At 44.0% G+C, this 23,332-nt stretch overlaps 1 protein-coding gene across 8 annotated transcripts in view; it reads left to right on the forward strand.

Annotated features, from left to right (window-relative positions):
• Positions 1–23,332, forward strand: part of JCAD (junctional cadherin 5 associated) — a 90,422-nt gene that overhangs the window by 61,433 nt on the left and 5,657 nt on the right. For 7 of the 8 annotated variants that reach the window (XM_045005008.1, XM_045005009.1, XM_045005011.1 and 4 more), the window contains 2 exons: positions 5,166–5,524; positions 14,417–18,150. In XM_045005008.1, the coding sequence (XP_044860943.1) occupies positions 5,226–5,524; positions 14,417–18,150 (4,033 nt within the window). In that variant the 5' untranslated portion in view covers positions 5,166–5,225. The remainder of the gene's footprint in view (positions 1–5,165; positions 5,525–14,416; positions 18,151–23,332) is intronic. The other variant, XM_045005013.1, reaches the window with a different exon arrangement.

Genomic DNA, 23,332 nt, shown 5'->3' on the forward strand with positions numbered 1-23,332 from the left:
CCAGTCTCCTTTTTATCCCTCTTATGTCATGTTCATCTCTGCCTTGAGCTGAGTTTTTTATTTTGATGTTGGTGTTAAATCCTGCTCTCTTTTTGCTCTTGGGTGAGAACTTCTGCACCTGTTTCTTTAATTTGTCGTGTATACGATGGATAAGACGACATGCAGACAGGAATCTAATCCTGTCCATATGGATGAAATATTGATTGTTACTGAGTGTTATACTCTTTGATGGGGTATCATGATAGCAACCTTTTTCCCCCAGTCAGCTTCAGAATGGTAGCTTTCACTCTCTTGGGCTGAAAGATTCATGATCATCTGCTATTCACAGGAACCCTTCTCCACAGTAGCTCCACCCTCTCCTGCCAAGCACAGACTTTGAAGGAAGCTGAGATCTTGTGTATTAAACTAAACTCTAATGAACTGCAGCCCCTTGCTTTACAGGTTCTCTTCATTAACATGCAGTCTGCTAATCCACTTCAAGGCTTCATCAATAGTGCTCCTGGTCTGCTATCATGGAACCAAGGTATCGCTCCCATCCCTTCCAATACACACTCACACACACTTTTGACTTTTGACCCAAATTCTTTGCATTACCACATTGGAGCCAGAGTCTAGAACTGGACGTGATTCTAAGAATTCAGTGTCGCTATGGTGGGACACACCCTTTCCTGCCTGCCTCTGAATCACAGTGGTAGAGGGAATGAGCAGGATAAGTTCTTTGTCATATTGCCAGGAGTAAAATCCCTCCCTACTTTTTCATTGACCAAGGAGATGGGAAAGATTTATTAGATTATCTAGGCCATCTCCTTGCCAGTGCCCAATTGTCCCCACTTTTACATTCACTAGTGTTTTATTTTGGTTACTTTTAAAGGGATTTGTCAGTTTAAAACTCCCACGTCTGTCTGAAAGTTTTGTATCTACAATTGTTAAAAGTAGCTGCTAAGATACCTTGACTGAAAGAAGCTAAGGAGGGGGATTTCTCTCTTTTTCCTGTTGGCTTAGTTTGTTTGCATTTGATATCACTGTGCACATAGACGGTTTCATTGTTTTTCCCATCTGGTCAGTCAGTTGGTTTCCTTTTTGTTGTGCAAAACATCCACACAAACAAGTGTGATAAAAACATTTTAAAAGAAAATGTTAGTGTAAAACCACAACAAATTGGTTGGCGGACTCAGTGACACGTGCTTTACTTGAAACTACTTTTAACTCGTTCTCTGAAACTGCTTAGATTTCAAGTGGACAGCAATATTTTAAATGCCCCAAATGATCAGGGCTTCCACCCCTTTCTATTAGAAACTGTTCCACAGGATTAGAGATCTTGCAGTCAGGAATGTTTCCTCATATTCAACCTACATCTACCTTTTCTTAATTTCATCCACTTACTCCTAGTAAAAGGAACTGGCCTCCCACCTGAAAAGTAGAAACCTTGGCTTTGAAACACTAGGAAAATTGTTAATATGTACAATATGTGTACATGGGGCTTGATCCTTTCTATCTGTTTTGGTAATGTCTCTAACGTATTTATCCTCACAATACCCCTGTGAAGGAGGGAAGTGCTGCTAACCCCATTTCATGATGGACATCTGAGGAACAGAACGACCAAGAGACTTGCCGCAGATCACACAGAAGGTGTGTGTCAGAGGAAGAAATTGAACGGAGGTCTCCCAAGTCGCAGTCTAGCACTCAACCCATTGCACTGTCTTCCATTCTGAATCTATCCTGACTTCATTTATACTAGTCTTATTGGGAGCTAATGGAACTAAGCCCTATCAATAATGTCGCTATGCTGGAGACAGAGCTGTGTAGCACAGCTGAGGTACTGCAGTGTGCAGTGCCATTGGCCGCCACTGGGGGGAGGCTGAAGCTTCTGCAGTCTCTGGACTCGGGATGTCATATAGGTGGCTGCCCTGAGTCGTCCTGGCTCTGAAGCCCATAGACGTCAAGGCAGCAAAGGGGGAGGCACAAAGCATGGAATACTGGTTCCTATAGGACCAGTTCTCTCTTGATGTGGAGTATAGGGCTTCCTGCAGCCACAGTCCTTCCCTGCTGCCTCTACTTCTCCAGGACCAGCAGTGTACAGGTGGGTGGGCAGGTGGGTGTAGCGTAGTCCTGAGTTAGTTGTTGGTGGATGTCTGGTAGGAGGGAGGCGGGTTCTGTGCTTGTGGAGGAGTTTTCTGACCTGTGTGTGTGTCTGATGGAAGTGGGGGGGAAAGGTTTCAGAGTTGAAGGGCTGGTTATGAGATGTGGAGAGGTTAGGTAGGCAGTGGAAGGGCTTTTGGATAGGTATGAGGGTAGGGTTGCCACCTGGCCACGTTTTCCCAGGATCGTCCCTTTTTCTGAAGTAGCTGTCCTGGGAAATGCTCAATACACACAGCCGGCTGTCTAGTTTTATGGGCTCTCAAAATCGTCCGAGTTATCCTGGTTTTTTGTACTTCAGAGGTGGCAACCGTTGTGGGGGGCAGGGTCTGCACTGGTTGGGTTGAAGGAAGCTGGGAAGGCTTAGGGAGGTTCTGAGTTAGGAGTGGGATGTGCTGGGTTTACAGAGTTGAGTTCAGGGGGCAATTAAATCCTTTAGTGAATGAGGCTGGGGGTGACTTGGTTGTGAGTTTGAGAATGGGGAGACAGCAGGGAGATGATAGGGTAGAGCTATCTAGGAGGGAGGGAGAGAGGTTGAGATGAGGAGAGAACTGTGTTCACCCACCCTGCCCTTTATGGTGAAGTGTCTCCGTTTTTCACTCTGAAGAGCAGGGCACTGACGTGGAAGAGGGCATCCCCCTCTTCCCCTGCCACTTCCCCATATCCCCACCAAAGGACTTTCCTGTAACACCTCCCCAATGCTATCCCAGTTTTTTATTTTCAAATATGATTAACCCTGAGGGGTTATTTTGGGCACCAGCTACCACTGGGTTTTTCCCATGGTGTAACTCCACTGATTTCACTGAAGTTACTTGTGACTCTCAGTATTGAAAGTGAGATCAGAATAAGACCCATGGTCCAAAGGTTTTGTCCATTTCTAAATTGCCAGTTTCTCTCTCTGCATATTGCCTCCTTCAACCCCTGACAAATATTGTTTTCACTTGGCCACTATCCAGGACAGTAGGAGAGAAAGGGTTAATATTGACACCCCCCCCCAAGCAATAACAACAGGAAAAGCACATTTCTTCCTTGCACCTGTGTGCTGTCCAGTGGGCATTCTATTGTTTATGCAGTCACAGTGGATCTTTTTCTCTTTAGAGGTTGAATAGCTCTAGCAGCCAGCTGTTCTGTCTTCTGTGATTTTTACCTCCTCTCACAATTCCAGGTCTTTGTGTTCTAGAAACAATTAGGAATAGAGAAATCATTTGAGTGGACCTGATCTGACCCCACCTCCTGTTACTGAAGTGTTTAAAAATAAACAACAAAACCATCTTTTCCTTTAAAGAAAGGGATTCCATTCCTTTCTTCCATTAATTTGACTAGTACCTCTTGGCTGGCTTTTTTTATCCCTGTGACTATGCTGATCATTCTACTCTTCTAGTACAGTGTATCATTTAGTAGGTTTGAGGAGCCCTGTTTTGGCCAAAAAAACCAACAACAAAAAAACAACCCACCATTCCACAAATGTTACTGGGAAGTGTTTTATTTCTTTAAAGTGTACAATACCACATATAGAGGGGACAGGGGACAGATTCTTTAGGCTCTATGCAGAGGCTGGTGTAGGTTCTAAACTGGTTTAGAAATGAGTTATTTTCAAACCCTTAAGTAACAATTACATGGTCTGCGCAGGCACTGTTTAAAGTTTGGTTCTGTGTTGAAAACTGACTTCTGGAACACACTAAGTAAATGTGTCATGTCCCCCTTTAGTGCCTACTCCATATAAAGTGTCTCATATTGATAGCAGTGTGCTTCTTTAGCACAGAGTAGAGACTCTTTGTAAAGATCAGCCTTGGTGACAGAACCCAGGAGTTCATGCACCAAAGCACGGGCCTGTAGCACTTCAGCTGAAGGAGAAACTTCATTAGCTTCTAGAAGGTTCTTATTCTTTATGCAGACGTGCCACTACTGGGGACATGTAACACTGAGCATGTTATACAAGCCCCCTATCAAGTGTCCTATTCAGTGTCATACTCAATGTTTTTGCTCCCAAAGCGTTTCAAGTCTCATCCACCCACTTCAGTGATGTGGCAGAACAGCACTGGCAAGAGATGGTGCGCTGGAGTCTATTCATCTACAGAAGTGTTTACCAAGTTCCAAACCATTGAAGACTTGGTACCCCATAAATATAACAAGCTAGAAGAGTAGAATAGACAGTAGGTTACAAGAGTGAGCTCGCCAGGAGAAACTGTTACAGATCAACTAATTTGATCTGCAGAACCTATTACTAATAACAATGTGCAACCAGCAAAGAACTCAGGCTGAGTCTGTAGGGCTGGCAGATAGGAGGAAAAATCTTAACTTTGGATTGATCCCATTTGCTTTGGAAATCATCATGCAACAACACATGTGGCTCTAGATGCAGTTTACTTGGCTTCTTTGATTTGTATTACACCTATTAGCTGATTGCAGATTTCAACAGGTCCCACCTAGGCAATACAGAAATCTCCCCGAAAAGCAACCTTTAAAGACTGTAAACAAGGGAGTCTAATTGGGGGCACAGCGGCACATCAGCAGTGCCTTTATGGGCTAACATAATAACCTTTTTTTTCTTTTCTTGTGATGCATTATTTTTGTGCCTGTTCACCAGCTAATTTTGATAGAATTTGCAGGGCTCCAGGAGGAGGCTGTGCTGCCCTGCAATCTAACCCCTCTCCCAGCATAACGCACAGCTCCACCTGATCAGAGTAAAAACCATTTTTGGAGAAAATGCCTTTCTCAAGGGTTTGCTTATCTCCAGTGCAAAGCTTCCCAAGATCACTTATCAAAATCTGAAAGCTGCAATCATCACCAAATTCTTCACGCAAATGGACTGACTCAGCAGCAGCAGCTCTGCATCTGTTCCCTGGCTGAACAAATTTAGGTATATTATCTAGGGAAGGTCAACACGTGATTCATCAGCATCTGCATGTGCTTTAGTCTTATGTATTTTATTATGTTGAGGCAAGAGAATGAAACTCTGCATCCAGTAGCCCGCAGATTGAGTTAAGTTGTCTTTCCTTATTAGAGCAGCCTTCTGTTCCCTCTTTCAGTGATGGATCCTGCTGGAGAGAGCTTTCTCGTGGCACAGCAGTGAGTGAAACCAGCACAACATGTTCAGTGTGGAGGACCTCCTGATTTCTCATGGATACAAATTGTCCAAAAATCCCTCTACTTCATACGAGAACAGAAATGATGGATACCAGCCTGAGATTACAGAAAATAGAACTAGTCGGGGAACGCTGAACGGGTTTGAGACAGACTCTGGAGCCTGCATTTACAACAAGAAACCACTGGCAAAAGGCAACTTGAGCAGCAGTGAAGGCAGTCATTGGAGCCAAGGGAGGCATGCTGGTCCCGGGTACCACCCAGACCTCCGGGGTTTGTCCACTTTTCATACTTCAGAAGGGGGGTAAGTGTCTGTGTCACGCCATGGCTTGGCTTTCTCCTCTCTTCCCTTTCATTCTGGCAGATGACTGAGCATGACTTCAGCCCCACTTACCCTCTACCTGTGATAAGTGAGCGTTTGTTTGCTTCCATGCCTGGCAGTGCACTGACATGTTACATGCAGCACACTAACATTAACACACCCTTTTGTCGTGTGGAGTCTTTCTCAAAATAGCAGAGGGAAGGGGAGGGGGCAGTGTAATGAGTCAGTAACACCCTTTACAAAAGGCCTTGCTGGTGGGGAGGAGAAGCTCAGGTCACATAGGATAGGTCTGCACAGTAACTCAACACCCATGGCTGGCCTGTGCCAGCTGACTCAGGGTCATGGGGCTCAGGCTGCGGGGCTGTTTCATTGCTGTGTAGACTTCTGGGCTAGGGCTGAAGCCTGAGCTCTGGGACCCTGCCACCCTGCAGGGTCCTAGAGCCTGGGCTCCAGCCTGAGCCCAGAAGTCTACACAGCAGTGAAACAGCCCCGCAAGCCTGAGTCAGCTGGCATGGGCCAACCTCGGGTGTCTAGTTCCTGTGTGGACGTATCCTATGTCTACAATGTAAACCTAGGGTTAGTAGGACTCAAGCTGGATGACCTGCGTCAGGAACCCTGGGCATTTTAACCCTAGGTTAATAATTTTCTGACCTGTGCTTGAATCAAGGGATCTGTTTGTTGTGTATTTGGTTGTCATGGTTTTTGTTGCTATGGCAACTGAGTTAGATTATTATGGGTTAGCTCAGCCGGTTTCAACCAGCTGAGTGAGCTCTCTGTATATCTGTAAATAAAATGGAGGTTTTGGTTAGCTGCCTGCTCTCTGGCCTCAAGTGATTGCTTCCTACACCGGCTGCCCCAAGGATATAACACTGTTGTGCACACAGCAGTGCATAGACCTGAGTCAAAGTAAACTTATCCCAAAGTGCCTAGCCACTCCCCAGTGTCGACATTCTAGCCCTAGGAACATGGTGCACTGTGGGAAAACTCTACTGCCCGCCCTGTGCTCTTGATGGGACTCAGGTGCCCGTACGCAGCACATGAGTACACAAAGCTTGTAATTAGTTCCTTTGGTGGCTGGCTCAGTAGAATGACTGCAGTTTGAGAAGGCTTTATACTGAACTACCCTCTAATCTGAGAATTGAGTTCTCCAGCTCTAGGCTGAGTCACATTGGCATGAAAACACCTATGTGCACCTGTTCTGAGGACAATTAGGACACCAATCTCCAGGGCTGGCAAACTGTTCAAATGAAACTTTGCAATTCTTAATGTTTAAAATGGGATGTTCAATGAAGAGGTTTGTGTTGGGCTGGTTTTTTATTTATTTTTGTCTGTCTGTTTTGAGGTTTGAGATAAAATGTAGTTTTAAAGGAAGAACACACAAACATCCCAGCCTAGCTGTTGCCTGCTGCAGAGGAGTGAAGTGTATTCCCAGGGCTTGGGGTGCAGTTGCTCCAGCACCCCTTGGGGATTCCTTATCCCTGCCCTCACTGCACCCCAGGAGGCAGGGCTAAGGGATCCCCGGGAGGCTGTGGGGAATTTTTGGGTCTGGTTCCTACTCACTGCCCTGAGAGTTCACACAGCCTGGGCACCCCTACACATGCAGCCCAGGAAGGGCAGAGTCCCAGCTTAACACAGGTTCAGACCCTCCAGCCCTGCAGGTCTTGGGACCCTGGGTCCAAGCCCTAGGTTAGCACAATTGGTGTGTGGTCGCAAGGGGGGTTTGGCTTGAGCCCAGGCTCACGTTGCCTTTTTTGTTCACTATTGGGATATTTACACAGCAAAGATTTTGCTTATGAAAATGAATAGTTGTAAAACAACCCAGCTCCTTATTTCTCATGTGTGCGTCGATCCTTGGTGGGTATCCAGCTGAATGCAGCTACTTCTGGGGGAGTTCCCTCACCAAAGAGGGTCACAGTCTTGATTTTTAGGCAGCTCTCATGGAGTAAATATGAGACGGTGTCTGTAAGTTCCTGTTAAAGCAGCTCAGGCTCAGTGGAAGCCCTTGTCACCACTTCATAAAATGTGCTTGCACCACTGCACCTCCCATTGTGTACAGTGTGTGCACTTTTGAACTGGAATAAAACGGACAGGAAGGACTCTGTCTAGAATGCGTATGGAGTGGTCAAGTTTTGCAGCCATTTGTATGCTAAAAATGAGCAAAGGAAAGAAGCTGGGAAGATATTTAAAGCAAGGCAAAATATACTGGGTGGTTATCAGAAAAAGAGGGTCAGTTTCCTCCCCACCTTCCTCTGTCCAAAGGGTTTGGTAAGTGTTAAGGTCCTGGGTGAGCAAATGGGATCTTGTCTTGGGACATTCTTCTCCAGTGCTGGCCTAACTCACCTGTGCTGCCTTCAGTAGCACAGCAGTGCCGCCTCCCCAGGCTGCCAGGCTTTTCTCCTCTGTCCTCCACATCTCCTCCCCTTGCAGGTCACCTGTAAGCTGTTGATCTGGGCACAGAAGTGTTCTTTCTTCCCAGCTAGAATTACTGAAAGGAGCAAATTCAACAGCTGTGCAGCAGCAGTAAGGCATCCAGGGAGCTCAAAAGGATCTCTGGTCTAGGTGTGGTTCTAAGTTTGTTTGGCCTCTTTTTTTTTTTTTTGCCGGGGGGGGTGTCTTTAAAGAATGAGGATGGGGAGCCAGTGGAGGAGGTTCTTTTAGGAGTAGGATTTCCCTCCGTTGGAGGGAGATAGACCAGTCGTCAGCAGCAAAGTAATACACTACTAGAGATGGAAAAACGCAAACGTGGACAGAGCATATGGAAGGTGGAAGGGAGAACTCTAGTTGGACTTGGAGCTGGATACGTACATTAAGGGCACATCAACATTACAAGAAAATACTAGCTTGCTTGTCTTGCCATAGCCAAGATGGGAATGTCTTTTAATTCTAGTGTGGATGGGGAAAATATGGCACACTGGCTGTGGTAGCTTTTAAAAAGAGTAGAGTTAAAAAAACAGGACTGGGTGTCCATTCCGTGTGTCCCTCCCTAACCTCTTAGGAAATGGGAAATAATGGAGTAGAACCTGTCTGCTTACACTGTAGTTTAATATTAAATCTTGTTTTTAAAAAGCTCCCTTTTGCCCCTTAAAATAGGGACTCAAATATTGGGCCTGAACTGCCGTAGTTGTGGCCTTTTCATAAAAATAGGTGCCTCTCTTTTTATATGTTGCAAGTCCTACTACACAGCAGCCCTGCGAGGAAATCATACAGACACCAGCAGTTATTGTCTATGGAACGCATTTTGTTTAAACTCCTGTGTTTTCTGTCTTGCAATGTGTTTCTCTTGCATCCAGAGAGAAATATTCGAGCTTGTGCGGCAATCACTTGGTGGGGGGATGATCTTGCAGACACGCTCTCTCTTCCAAATGGGGACACTCAAACACCTCTAGAGGGCAGAGTTTATTTTTCTTTCAACTACTGATCTAATTAACATTGGTAGCTAATTAGGTTGGTTGCTGATGGAAACTCAGTCCCCATCCTGTCATTAAGCAATGGCCTTCTCTTGTGTCTGGTTGTTTCTCCATCTCCCGCTTTGGCAATGATTTTTTGGTGTCCCCTCTATTCTGCACTCCCGTATGAGGCCCCCTACCCCTTGCTTCGCACCGCCCCCTTCAGGGCCTATGCTTTGCACTCCCTCCCTTGAGCCCTAAAACAGTGTTAAGGGAAGATGACCCTTTCCTCTCCCAGACTGCAGCTCACTGGCTGAAAAACTGAGATGGGGTGGAGCAGAAGCCTCTGGTAAGCCATGGGTTTCCTCCTGGGGCTGGGGCCATGGCCCCACTTTTTACTGGCTGTAAGGATGAGCGATGGGGGGGAGGGGCTGGAGAGTAGTGAGCGGGGGCGGGGTCTTGGGGAGGAAGAGGCAGCACAGGCGCAGGGCCTTGGGGGAAGGGGTAGTGCAGTGGGGGGGCCATGGTTCAGGCACCGGTGGCCCTCCACTTTAAGGAAGCTTCCACCACTCTTGTCCTGGGGAGCTGGTGGTTTGAAGCTCTTCTCCCCATCCTGATTTTCAGCAGGGGACAGTAGAACTAAGGTCACATGGTTCCTCCCTAACCAATTGGAGCAGTGGACGTAGACGCAATAGTGGTGAGGCTTGGAAGCGGCTTCTTTCCTCCTGAGCTGCATCTGATCAGCATGGCTCAGGGGCATAGCCTTGGGTGGGCTGCGGCTCACCCACTTAGCATCCAGGCCCACCCAGACCGGGGCCAGAGCCCCCCAAATCCACAGGCTGGGAGAGGGTGAGTCGTCCCAGGCGGGGGGCGTGCCTCGTGGGGGTGGGTCTGGGTGGGGCTAGTGCTGGGGGCAGAGACTGGGGCAGCAGCACGTGGCGCCGGCAGGAGAGGAACCCAGGCGGATAGACACCAAGCCGTGGGTAGGATGGGTGGGCGGAGCTCGAGCCCCATCCGCCCCATGGGCACGCCTCGCAGCCTGTGTGCTCTGGAAGGTCTCATCCGCTGGTGCTCGCTGAGCAGTAAGGGCCAGCTGGAGGGGGTGGGGGAAGGCGGGCTCTCCATCCTTCCTCCTCCCCTTTCCCCTGCCCCCTCCCCCGTCATTGCCCGCCCACCCGAGAGTTGGGACCTACCCAATTTTCCTGTCCTAGCTACACCACTGGCAGGGATCCTAGTTTTCTGTGATAAAAACTAAATTCTCTGAGTTAAAACAACCTAAAAATCCACGTTTTTCCACAATTAAAAGGAAATGCTGAACTTTAGTTTTCCGAGGCAGCTGGGGCTCGGGCAATCAGCCCCGCATGATACTTCCAGTGATACCGGGATTTTCAGTAAAGTTTAATAATTGATATATGTTTTTATTTTTTCACAAAATATACAAACTAAAGATTTGCTGTAAAATATACAAACTAAAGATTCTGTGTTGTTTCCGCAGAGAACGGATTTCTAGGATCCCTGCTGATCAGTGATTAGCAGAACTGCTCCCAGTCTGGGATATAGTAGATTATGGAGACCTGTAAAAAAAAAAAAAAACTACATAATTCCTACAGTTGTAGGGTGAATTTAAAGCCCTGTGGCCTCCTCCATGAGAATATTGTTCATAGGGTGTGTTGAGGACTAAGTAGCTAATGGACATAGAGTGTTTTGAACACCAGATCCTGCATAGTGATGATTATTAGTGTAACCAAGTCACACTTGTAAATTCTGATGGATGATGACCAGAGACCGTGCAGCCTAGTGGATAGTGTTGGCAAAGGCACTGAGTTCAAATACTGCTACAGTTGCTCTTTTGTTTAAAAATTTCCAAAATAGTGTTTAAAAGTTTGTCATCAGTGTAATTTCAGATAGAACTAATTCACACCACATCTAGAGAAGTTATCAAAGAAACTCTGATCCAGAATATTTCCAATGTGTGTTTTTTAAAATAGAGAGACAGCAAATGGGCTTGGCAGCACATGTGTACTAGCTAGAGCAGTCATTCTCAAACTTTTGTGCTGGTGACCCCTTTCACATAGCAAGCCTCTGAGTGTGATCCTCCCCTTACCAATTAAAAGTAGTTTTTAATATATTTAACACCATTATAAATGCTGGAAGCAAAGCGAGGTTTGGGGTGGAGGCTGACAGCTCACGACCCCCCATGTAAGAACCTCACGACCCCCAGAGGAGTCCCGACACCCAGTGTGAGATCCCCTGAGCTATAGAAACAGCTGTGTTAGAAAAGAATTCTTACCACATAGGTCATGATCCTGTAAACACCATCCAACGTGATACGCCCCTCGGTCCCCTCATGCTTAGAGAGTATGTGTTTGCAGGATTGGGTCCCGAATAAGGTGTATTTAGAACTCGCACCGCACCTCTATCCGAAGATCTCAAAGCGCTTTACAAAGGTGGGTATTAGCGCAAATTTACAAATGAGGAAACTGAGCCACAGGGAGGTTAAGTGGTTCGAACAAGGCCACCCTGCAAGCTACTGGCAGAGTGGAGAATAAAATCTAAGTCTCCTGACCCTACTCTCCAGCTCTTAATGGATTGGCTAACAAGCTTTCCTTATTACTGATTTATTCTGTTAAATATAGTGGCCTACATTTTCAAAAATGTCTGGTGATTTTTGGTGTCTCAGTGATTGAACACCCAACTGAAGAGCTGGTAAGCAGGGCTGATTTTACAGAGGGCAGGTGTACTGAATAACGTTTTTGTTTTTGCTTCAGTATCACCAGTTATATTGCAAGTAGTATAGGGCAGAATTGCACAGTAAGCGGTGATGTTACCGGATATCAAAAAATTTCACAACAAGTGCCTCTTGATCATTCTCTCCATGATAACGATTCAGTTATATTCTCAGATGTGGATATGGCCACAGTGTCCTGGATACAAAATTATTTCTCCATGTGAACTAGTGCAAAGCTATTACTTGTCATAGGAGATGTGGTAACTGCTTCTGAAATCACCTCAAGTTTAACTCAAAGTAGGGTCATAGACCTTCTTTTCTATTACATTACTACTATTTTCTTCTAACAAGAGAAATTGGACAGGGGGGTTGGAGGAGAGAAAGATTTTAAAATTTCTATTTTCTAACCAAAATAACAACATGAACAACATTTCAATCCAGTAGTTTAATTTTTTTCCTCAAGATTTTTCTCCATACCACGCCCCTACTATCCTCATTCCTGAATCTAATTGCTGTGAGTCACATGATATAAACTGAATAATATTCTTTGTCTCATTAATATACATAAGTTACAAGGTTTAGAAAAGCCCTAACGTTACCTTTCTTTAAACATGCTTTCTGCATTCTAGTTGCTATGATGACATAATGTAGATCTTCAGTATGGTGTTTTACATCATGTTTAGAACTTCATTAGTTACTATAACTACAAAATACTGTTTAAACAACTTCTGTATAAAAAAAAATGTGGTTACCTTCTCGCTATTAATGAGGCAGGATTTTCTCTCCTCTGAAGCATGCATTATGACTAGGGAAACATTCACATAATTTCGTACATTGAAGGCTGACTCTTCTTTTGTTTTCTGGTGGATTCCCACTAGAAATCTAGGTAACACTTTCCCAGTAGTTATTCACAAACACTACTTTCGTATAGCCAGGGCATTTCACTGATCCATCATCAATAACAGTGATCACTAACCTCAGTGTTGATTTACTGTCTAGAAGACCCTCCAGTGGTTTTGATATTATATAGTCTTGAATAAGTACTGCTTGTGATTTTGTACTTGGTGTGTTTTAATAGTTTAGTATGACTGATCTCTCCATATATTTTATATCATTTACCAGATCTTGCATAGAACAATACCTAGCTTGTCTGTTCCCTAGACCGAGTCACTCACAGTCCCTCCAGTCAATAGCTACACAACAGCATTATAGCATTATGAGAAAACATAAAGGTAGCAGAGGTGGCCTTGGTAATCTCCAAAGGCTGACAGCATACAGTCAGCTGCAGACTCCCTCATTCTGAAAGATATAGTGGTTTAACTGTGGTAAAATTTCCAAAATAGGAGATGTCCCATTATAGCCCATGGATTAATATAGGCTTTTAATATTGACCAGGATCCAGATAGCAAATTGCAAATTGTATTTTATATGAGGAACTTTTTGTTCAGACAATGGGTTTTAATCCATCAGACTTAAAACAAAAATAGTCTTTATCCCAATTCGTTTTAAACATTTTGCTTGATAGGATAAAGTTTGCATACGTAAAAGAAAATTATTGAAGAGTGTTCTTGAATGTGGATTGCTACATTTTCATTAGGAATTCTGAATTTTATTATCTATTTAAACCTTTTTTGTGAGACTATTAGTTTTTTTTGGCAGAAACCAAGAGCAGACTGTACATATAACTCAGGGTGGGGGAAGAGGAAGGAATTTCTTGGGTTCCAGCTACATTCTTGTCCTATTTATGTCAATTTTGATTTTTCTCTCTTGTGTTATGCTGGTGGCAGTTGCATAGTAAAATAATGACAGTTAGATTTTTTGGACACCTTATTTACAAGAACAGCAGAACCACAGTATAACTAAAAGATAAACTTTTAATGCAGAAAGCTATCCATTTTCCTTTGGAATACTGTGCAAAGTATTTCACACCATGTCTGGAAACATGGGAAGGGTCTGATATTGTCTGCTGGATTTAATTCAGAAATCTGAAGTTCTATAACTAAAGTGTTTGTTTTATCCTTCCTTTTTCATGTTTCAGTGATGTGTTTTGCTAGAAACAAATTTAAAAGGTTACACACAAAAATTAACTGGATATTTAAAATCTCATCAGAACTAGATTCACATAAAATGATTCATACCACAATGGTGATATATTTGAAACATCTAGAGACACTTATTCCTTAAACAAACGCAAAAGATCAAATTAACCAGAACCACCTTCTCTTTCAACCCTTGTGCTGTAATGTAAAATCCTATTTCTTACAGAAATTTATGTTAAGAAACTCCCCCTACTGCCTTCTCTTTTTAAATCTAGAGCCATATTATATTATGCTTGGTTATCTCTGTACAGCCCTGTGAAGTCAATAGGTTTTGATGTAACTGAGAGCAGAAATTAGGGTTCAAAGCCTTGTTTAACATAGTCAATTCACTTTTCATCATATATATTCAATAGGACTCTACATATCTGCACAACGTACAACATTGTGAACATTGTTTTCAACAGCTATGCATACCAATAAAAAAAATGCCTTGCTAACGTGCATGTATATATAGCTTAGCCACCTTCCTTGCTTGGGAGAAAATGTGTATGTTAATTACTAAGAGAGGATTTTAATGTCCTATGGTTGTGAATAAATTATAGAAACTGAGAGTGGAAACCCTATTGGCATAACTCAGCATTTGACCCTCTAATAAAATTCCCCATAAAGGAAAGAGGCTGCATTTTTATAGCTTGCCTGTGACACTGCATTTCTTTTGCAGGTTTTATGACAGACATCTGTTAGCATGGTCTTCGGGGCCCAAGACTGATAAAGATCTGGCCTACTGGAGAAGAAGAGGACAAGACTTTAGCGTATTACTGGGTTACACTGACAAAGGAGACTCTGAAATGAAAGGATTGGCACCACCCCATGAGGTGTACAGACATGCTAAAGAAAGTCAGCTGGAGGTCGGAGCAGGAACAGAGAGTGTGACAAGAAGTGGCTTGCAGGAGACCTGGAAAGTGCCTGGTGATTACAAATGGCAAAGTTTAAGAACAGAAAGCTGGAACCAACCTAAAAAATTAGGAAGACAAATGTCTGATGGTGATAGAGAGAAACTGCTTCAAGATCTATACTCCTTGAGCCTGGGAGACAATGTACTTAGCTCCCATAACAAAGGGAAATCACAATCATTGCCAAGAGTTCTTTCACCAGAGACCATGAAGTGTGTGGAAATACCCACCCTGGTGAATAATCATCACTTCCTAAGTGGAACTAAAGCACCCTCGGGTCCCCAAAACAGACTGCCTTTGGAATTCACAAAACCCAGGGAAACACTTCTTCCTCTGGCCAAGCCCAAGTATGGCAGACCCCTTAAACCTCCATCCTATGAACTGCACCGACAGATGAGGGCACCTGTAGAAACCAGTGGCTTTCAGGACCACCAGCAAATAGATGAGCCCATTTCATATTTAGCCAAAGGTAATGAGCCGAAGCAAGACATTTACATTCCAGACTCTGGTTTAGAGCCCCCTGTCTATATACCACCTCCATCTTACAAGTCCCCACCTCAGCCAAGTGTGAATCAGTATTCCTTCAATGAAGTGCCTAACTATGACTTGTGCTTTGACAACGGTCAGCAGCATCCAGTAGAGAGGACCCTCAGCAGCCATCGACCCTCCACTAGCACATTGGAAACTGGGGGTGAACACTGCAAAGATGACCACCTTCCTCATGGAAAACAAAGCCATTCCAGGCACACTGATGACTACCTGAATTCCATTCAGTATATTCCTTTTGATGATCCTCGAATACGGCATATTAAAATAGCACATCCCGAGAGCCACCAGAACAACACTAAACACTCTGAAAATACATGTAGGACCAATCCTACTGCTTTGCAGGAGAGAACTATCAAACTACAATACAATAGTGCCTTTTTGGATCCATCAAACTTACTAAATACTGTAAAGGGTGAGAGAACGCCTGACAGCACCACACTTTGCAACAGGTGGTTGGCAGCATCCAATGGAGATCAGGAAAACTGGGCCCTGCCTGACCAAAGAGACAGTGGTGACACAGATAATCACCCCCTTGAAAATGAAACTAATCAGGAGTACACAAAGGGCAACCTTTCTGTAAGAAACCCACATATGGATAGCACCTGTGAGACTGTTACTAGAGTAAAAAAGTTTGAACCTGGAACTGGGATGCAGAGCAAAAAGAGTTCAAAGAAAAAAATGAATGAAACTATATTTTGTTTGGTGTCCATCCCAGTTAAATCTGAATCAAATCTGCCAGATACTGATAGGAACAATAACTTAACACAGACCCCTGATAAGAAGAATGAATTTGATAACAATGGAGCTTTGCAAGAACAAAGTCTTTTAAGTATGTCTTCCACTGACTTGGAGTTACAAGCTCTCACAGGAAGCATGACCAATAAAACTGAGTTACAAAAACAAGAGCTGTGGAAACCAGAGGAGTTCAAACAAATGAATGACCTCAGATTTACTCAGCCTACAAAACACAGGGAACTCAAATACTCTGGCTCTTGGCCAGGCGATCAGTACAAAGACCAGCAAACACAGACCTGTTTCACTGAAGACCCTAAAAACTCACAATTTTTCCATGGTATAAAACCTAGTGAACCAAATAATAAACTGATGGCTCCAAAATTCTTAGCCTGTACAACATCTTTGGTTGGGTCAGAAGAGGCAGGTTTATCCCCCGATGACAGAAGATGTAGGCAGAATACATACAATATGAAAGGTCAGATGAACCTCAGTCCATCCAGCAATAGTGCATTTTCAAGGACTGCCACCTCCGTAATTCAGGTACATTCACCAAAGGCATACCAGAGCCAGCCTTATGGGTCCTGCACAGCCATGTCTACCCAGGAAAGGGAAACTGGCACAATTCCCAGGGGTGATGTGGCCAAGGGCAAAGCAAGTGCTCCCTGCAAGAATAAAGAACTATTTGGTCAGTTTCTCTTGAAACCTGTCGGTCGCCGTCCCTGGGATGCAATAAGTGAGTTAGAAAGTTTTAACAAGGAGCTCCAAGAACAGGAAGAAAGCACTAGTAGTGAAGATGGCGCGGAGAGTGAGGGAACAAAGCAGGACTGTGTTCCTACAAAGATAGGGACCTCCAGAACTGATGAATCAACCCAGGAACTCAGACCTTGTAAGCAGCTAAAAACTGTGGTACCAGAAGTTCCTATATTTAAACAAGGAAGAGTTAAAAGTAAGTCTGAAAGTTGGAGTACAGAGCTTAAGTCTGATGATCCACATATCTGTGCTGGATCACAAAGCTCCTTGAATGCAAAAGAGAGCAGTAGTTTAATCAAGCCAGCAGATGGAAGTGTGATAACAGAAACAAGGAAGCAGGAAGCCAAGAACAGAACAAACAAACAGGGAGCAAGTTCAGGCCCAGTCAATAGAGTTTTGTCCAGTAGTCCAAGTAATGCAAATCAGAGTAATCCATTCAATCATGCGGACTTAGAGGAGACAAAAGAAGATAGAAATTACATAGCTAATATATTCGATTTTGTAAAACGGAACAAAAGCGCAACTCCCAGGAGTGATAAACCTTTAGAGAGAGGATCTATAGTAAGATTATCTTTAACTAATAGAAATCAAGGTCATTCTGAGCCAGATTTGAGGTCTGTGGGACTGGATATTGACCCTGAACCAGGTGCTAACAACTCTGATTTTTCTTCTAATGCAAATGCGATGGAGATCCCCCAAAATGAGTCACTGCAGGCAAGAGCTGCAAGGATTCTGGGTATAGAGGTAGCAGTGGAGTCTCTAATTCCTGGGGACAGAACTGGCCTCCACCAACACTCCAGCCCTGCAAATAGAGGCCAGGATCCTGAATTTCCAGTAGGGAGAACAGTACGTGACAAAGTAGAAACAAAAGACAGCTCTTATGAGGGCAGACGAAAGTGTGGCTGGACAGAAAGTTCTCTCTTTGTTGGAGAGAGAGACTTCCCATTTTGGACTGGTGAATACCAGAGCACTGACCAAGAAGCCAGATCTAAAACTCTGGTAACTGAGCGAGGTTTTGAACAGCGTGCGGGTCTCAACAGGCAAGATGAAGATCCAGACCTGCCTTGCAAGTCTGTTACGCATCAACTTGCTGAAAGAAACGTGATCATTCCGAGCTCGGAAAAAAAAGTTAGAAGCACCTCAAAGGTGATTGAGACGTTACAAGGCAAACTTGCCTCTCCTCCTAGCCGAACAGTTATGGATCGTTTGGTGCGAATGAAAGAGGTTGACTCGGTTTCCCGTATGCGGCGTCTGAGTATCAAGAGTGCAGATTCAGGGGAGGAAGTAGATGAGGAGAAACCATCAAGGGTACAAGAGGAGAGAGGAAGCTATGCGCCACTCAGCAGTAATGAACTCTCTCGCAAAATGGTGCACACAGGTGCTGTTTCCAAGCGCGTGATCTCTCTTGACGAAAATGGACACGTAACTACGATAGGCAAGAAGAAGGCTGACCGAGATTTTTGTTTAGGTAAGGCCCAGTTTTACCATTATCTGGGATTCAGTCGGGCTCTGTTTTAATAGGAAACGTACATCTACTCCCTCTGTGGTATTCTCAAAAGAAGTAATCTTCCTGTTTACCTGCTGCCATATACTACAGCTGCTAGTATAGTAATTTAATAGGCTATAAAAGGATTAGTTGTCAATAAAGAATTGTAGTTTTCTTGCAGTGAGCATTATCCTCTAAGTTATTGCAGCCACTTGGGTTCTGATTACTGAAGTTCATTCATAAAGTTGTAGGACTTTCCCCATTACCTAACGGTTTCAGAAGATTGTGTCAAAAATAAAGTGAAATTTCACAATACCTGCCCTGGTTTTACGCTCACACATTATGATCCCACCCTTTCCATGAATATCCAGCTTTTTATTCTCAAAGTCAATTCTAGTCCGATTCTATAGTCAATAGATAGGAACACATCAGGACTGAGAAGAAATAAAAAATAGACTTATAAACCTGCTATATTCTAATCTGAAGCCACGGGGAAAGGGTTAAATGTTCAGAGTAGAAATTGTCTAGATAATATTCATGAGACATTATACAAAATGTTTCAGATAACTGATATCCCCAGAGAAAACACGAGGCTGAATCTTTCAGCATATGCTTTGGAGTCCTCTGCTCCTTGGGTCAAGGATAGTCGTGCCTGCTTCTTAAGTAACTCCAAGTTAACTTATGAATTGATCAACTCTCACATGTGGTCTTTTGAACATAGTGATGTGCTAATTAAATTAATGGGCACCCTTGAGAAATGTAGCAATAGCTCTTTATAAAGTCAGGCATGCCACCTGTTCAGAGACTTTAAATTGGTTGGAAAGAGTAAATGCATGGTACTTGGTAGGCAGGTCGATAACCCAATACTTAATGTTTCTTTTGTTTTCCCCACTTCCTCTCTAATAGCTGAAAACCCACCTTGAAATTCACAAACACAAAAAATTCACAATCCATATTTAACCCAATCAGTATAAATTTCTGTAAAATTCTCCAGTGTAGGGCAATGGAGATTAACTTAACCAGACTTTAAAGGGATTTTATTTGTTCCCTCCCCAGACCCTGGAGTGAATTGCATGAATTCTACGTAAGCATCAGAAGCCCCCCCAGCTCCTACCGTTCAGGCCTTAGTCTTTGTTTCATTTCATGCCCCCTCCATCTCAGATTCTCCTTCCCCATTGAACTATACTGTACACTCCAGACTCACAGCATAGGCAAATTCAAATTCCCTGCACTAGCCAGGCCTACTGTGCCTCATAGTGGTTTCCTGTGTCTTACTCCCTTGAGACTTTCTGCTGGGCATGAGAGCAGCAGCTGAGCCTCCCTAGGAGCCCTTCTAGTGTACACTGCTGCAGGGATGTATCAAATCAGACGTTACGATTTATTTATTTATATTACTATAATGCCTCAGAGCCCCAGTGGTTTCCCAGGACCCCATTGTGCTAGGCACTGTCCAATCACAGAACAAAAAAACCAGCCCCTGGCCCAAAGAGCTTCCAATCTAAGTGCCCTGGTTTATGCCAGAGTAAATCAGAGCTGAATTGACCTCTGTTGCTGAATTGTACAGTTTGTTCCCATCTAGGTACAGCCTTCCTTGGTGGGGACAATGCCACTTCAGCAGAGCACAGAGAGGAGCTTTGCTCCTTTGCAGCTGTAACAGCATTTCCCACAACGGGATAGAATCTGATCTTCATTTCCCCTTAATCAAGTCTTATACTACAGGGCATAGTGCTCAGGGGTTGGGAAGGAATCGCCTCCACCAGCATCCTCCCATCCTCAAAACACTAACTTGTTCACGCCCAAATATGGATACAAGTGACACAGAAAATCTCAGGTCTTGGCCTCTGAGGTGTAGTCTGGAGGATAAAACTACATTTTGTAGAGAGGCTTCATGCTTTGCCTTCTCTGCTATCCCACACCACCCAAGTCCCATGATGGCCTACAGTACAACCTCCGAGTTACGAACACCTCAGGAATGGAGGTTGTTCCTAACTCTGAACAAAATGTTATGGTTGTTCATTCACAAGTTTACAACTGAACATTAACTTAATACAGCTTTGAAACATTACTATGCAGAAGAAAAATGCTGCTTTTAACCATCTTAATTTAAATGAAACAAGTGCAGAAATAGTTTCCTTACTTGTCAAATCTTTTTTAAAAATTTTTTCCCTTTTTTTTTTTTTTTTTTTTTTTTTTTTTTTTTTAGTAGTTCAACGCAGTCCTTTATTTTGATTATTTTTTTTTGGTCTCTGCTTCTGCCTGATTGTTTACTTCCGGTTCCAAATGAGGAGTGTGGCTCACCGCTCAGCTGGTAACTCTGGTGTTCGTAACCCTGAGGTTCTACTGTATGTCTAGTAAGAGGGTAGACTGAAATGGGGAGGTGGTGTAAGGACTCACTACGTATCCAGCAGAGTTTTATAGAAAAGAGCCAAAGTGCCATGCAGCTTGGACTGGAAAAGCCTGATGTCTATCATAGTTTCAGACTAGGTCAATCACCGAGGCTAGAGGAATCAGCAAACAGAGATTCTCATCCAAAGCCTTGTCTTGCTATTTTTATCCAGTAACTTGTCAAACGCACCAGTTATTTTTAAATGAGGGAGTTGGAGTTAAAATGAAACACTGTACAAGAGACAACCCCTTATTATGCAAATTACCATTGTAACAGACCACCCTAATGTATTCCCAAACACACGAGTACATTTCTGCTCCACCATTATTAAAAGATCACTTCTTAAGCTGGTGATTTTGTTTTCTGAGTGCATACTTAAGACAGGTTTCACTGTATTTTGAATGAATGGGAATAAGTCAATGCCATTGTCTTCAAAGGACACTGTAAAAATATTTCACACAATTCAAAAAAACAATTCCTCCCAACTGTTTATAATAATTATCTTGGAACCTTGAAATTGAAATCTTTTACCTTTCCAAGCTTTTATTCCATTGTCCAGTGTGCACCCATAACCCCGCCTTTCCATCCCTCCGAGCCGCCACCCCCACACACAGTGGCTTTAGGGCCAATTGTAATTACTGGGCTGCAAGCATTTGGGTGAGTTCCCAGTCTCATTGATGTCGGTGGGAGTTTTACCAGTGACTGCAGTGGGACAAGGATTTCCTCCTTAGTATGTTGGTCTTGCTAATTAGTTGTTTTATACAGCAAGCTAATGAGCTATCTAACGAAGGGGATGTGGGCTGGGGGGACTTCTGGGATTTTTGTTGTCAGCTGTGAGGAAGAAGAAGCCAGGGCTGGGAATCAGGAGACTTGGTCCCTCTTCGGCTGTGGAAATGCCACTGTGGCCATGGGCAAGTCACTTAACTTCCATGAAGTGCTGGTGCTAATTAGTCACCCACCTAGCCAGGGGGATCTGGCTTTATTCCCTAATGGTGGTGAGTGATTTGAGATCCATCTGGTGGGAGGAGCTATTGAAGTGCAGTGTATTCCTAAGTAGTAAGCAGGAGGGCAATAGTACAAACTGGCTTAGATTACATGAGCCTGTCTCATGAAATAAAACATTCAACCAGCTCATTTCATCCCTGGTGTAACCCCACCCACTTCAGTGAATTTGGTTGAGTGTGCTCAGAGCCTGCTGGGCACATCAGTCTCTGTCATGCATGAATAGGCTCCTAGGAGCGGAGACAGCAAGACAGTGATAGTCTGCACCCAAATTTGATGAAAATTTGGACATTTACAAACCTACAACTCAAGAGCCACAGTCTGTTCAACTCCTGCATGCGTTTACAGTGGGGAAGGTGGAAGAAGCTCTGGATTCCACTGGGAAGTGAAGTGCCTGTTCCCTGTTAATGCCCTCCATGGTTGTTAGCTGTCTGTGGGCAGAGTAAAACCGTCCCAGGCACTGCACTGGCTGGGTGCTGAAGGGGAGTATGCTGCACCGTCCCAGGGTAGCAGACCTACTACTCTAGCATCTGCTCCCCCAGCCTGCCTGCCAGCTGTATGACAAAGCCAAAATTCTCCCTGGAGAGTCCCTCCGCAACCCAGTCCTTTTGCTGCCCCTCATGCACCAGGCAGAATCTTGCCCTAATTCATTTGGCTTCAGTTCAGATGGCTGAAAGTGTGAGTAACTTTTCAGAGAATAAATAGTGTTCAGGCTGGGGGAGCTACCACCATTCTGTGCCCTGATTGTCACAGGCCTGCGCACTTGCAGCTCTCTTGGGAGTTGATGGGAGTACCAAGTGTTCAGCACCTCTGGCATTTTGGGAGAGCCATGATTCAAAAACGTGAATTCCTTTCTAGATTTGTCTTAATCTCCTCCTACAAAGCGTAGTTCCTACAACCAAAAGGCTGGGTGCATATAAATGGTGAAAAAAAATTACATGGGGTAAAGTGCCCATACTTTGCGGGTTCTTCCCACACAATTGATCCGTAGGGCTTAGATGCATGAGTCAATGTCTTTTAGACTACAGCAGTTCTAACGGTATTCGTCTATTGACTTTGATCCATGTTGTCTGTTAATACAAACGTTTGGACGCTGCCAGAAGAAGGTGAATGACACATTTTCTAAAATATATCAGTTGCTGACAAGGTTTCTTTTATTGATTGCCCTGTAAATACTGCAGGGAGGGAGGAAGAGAGTGGCAAGAGAGGAGACAAAATTATACGACACCAATCTGTCAGCTGCAAGGAATGTTTATTCTTATAATCTTTACATGGGGTCAAATCCAGAAGTTCTTACTTGGGAAAACTTTCCGTTGATTTAGGCCTTGATCCTGCAAGCACTTGTGCATATGAGTAAATCTGCATAGTCATTCCTGTACACACACAAGTAAAGTTACTCACATGCACCAGTGTTTGTGGGATCAGGCACTGCAGTGGGGGAGTTACATGACCACAGACTGTGGGTGTGGTTTTCAAGGACCTAAGTGATTTAGATGCACACATCCCACTGACTTTCAGTGCAGTCCCACCCCAGGACTGCAAGCTGATATGCATAGGAGGATACAGATATTTGTTTGCTTGTAAAAGGGCTTGTATACACTATGCAGCTTTTAGCGACAAGGCTGTGTCAACTCTCTATTGGTATTTTCTCGGCAAAATAGTTCCAGCCCTGCGAGCGGCATAAGCTTTGTCGGCAGGAGAGCGCTCCTGCTGACAAAGCCACATTCACACTGTTGCTTGCATCGGCAAAACTTTTGTCTTTTGCGCGTACTTACA

The sequence above is a fragment of the Mauremys mutica genome, chromosome 2 (assembly GCF_020497125.1).
Source record: "Mauremys mutica isolate MM-2020 ecotype Southern chromosome 2, ASM2049712v1, whole genome shotgun sequence".
NCBI lineage: Eukaryota > Metazoa > Chordata > Testudines > Geoemydidae > Mauremys > Mauremys mutica.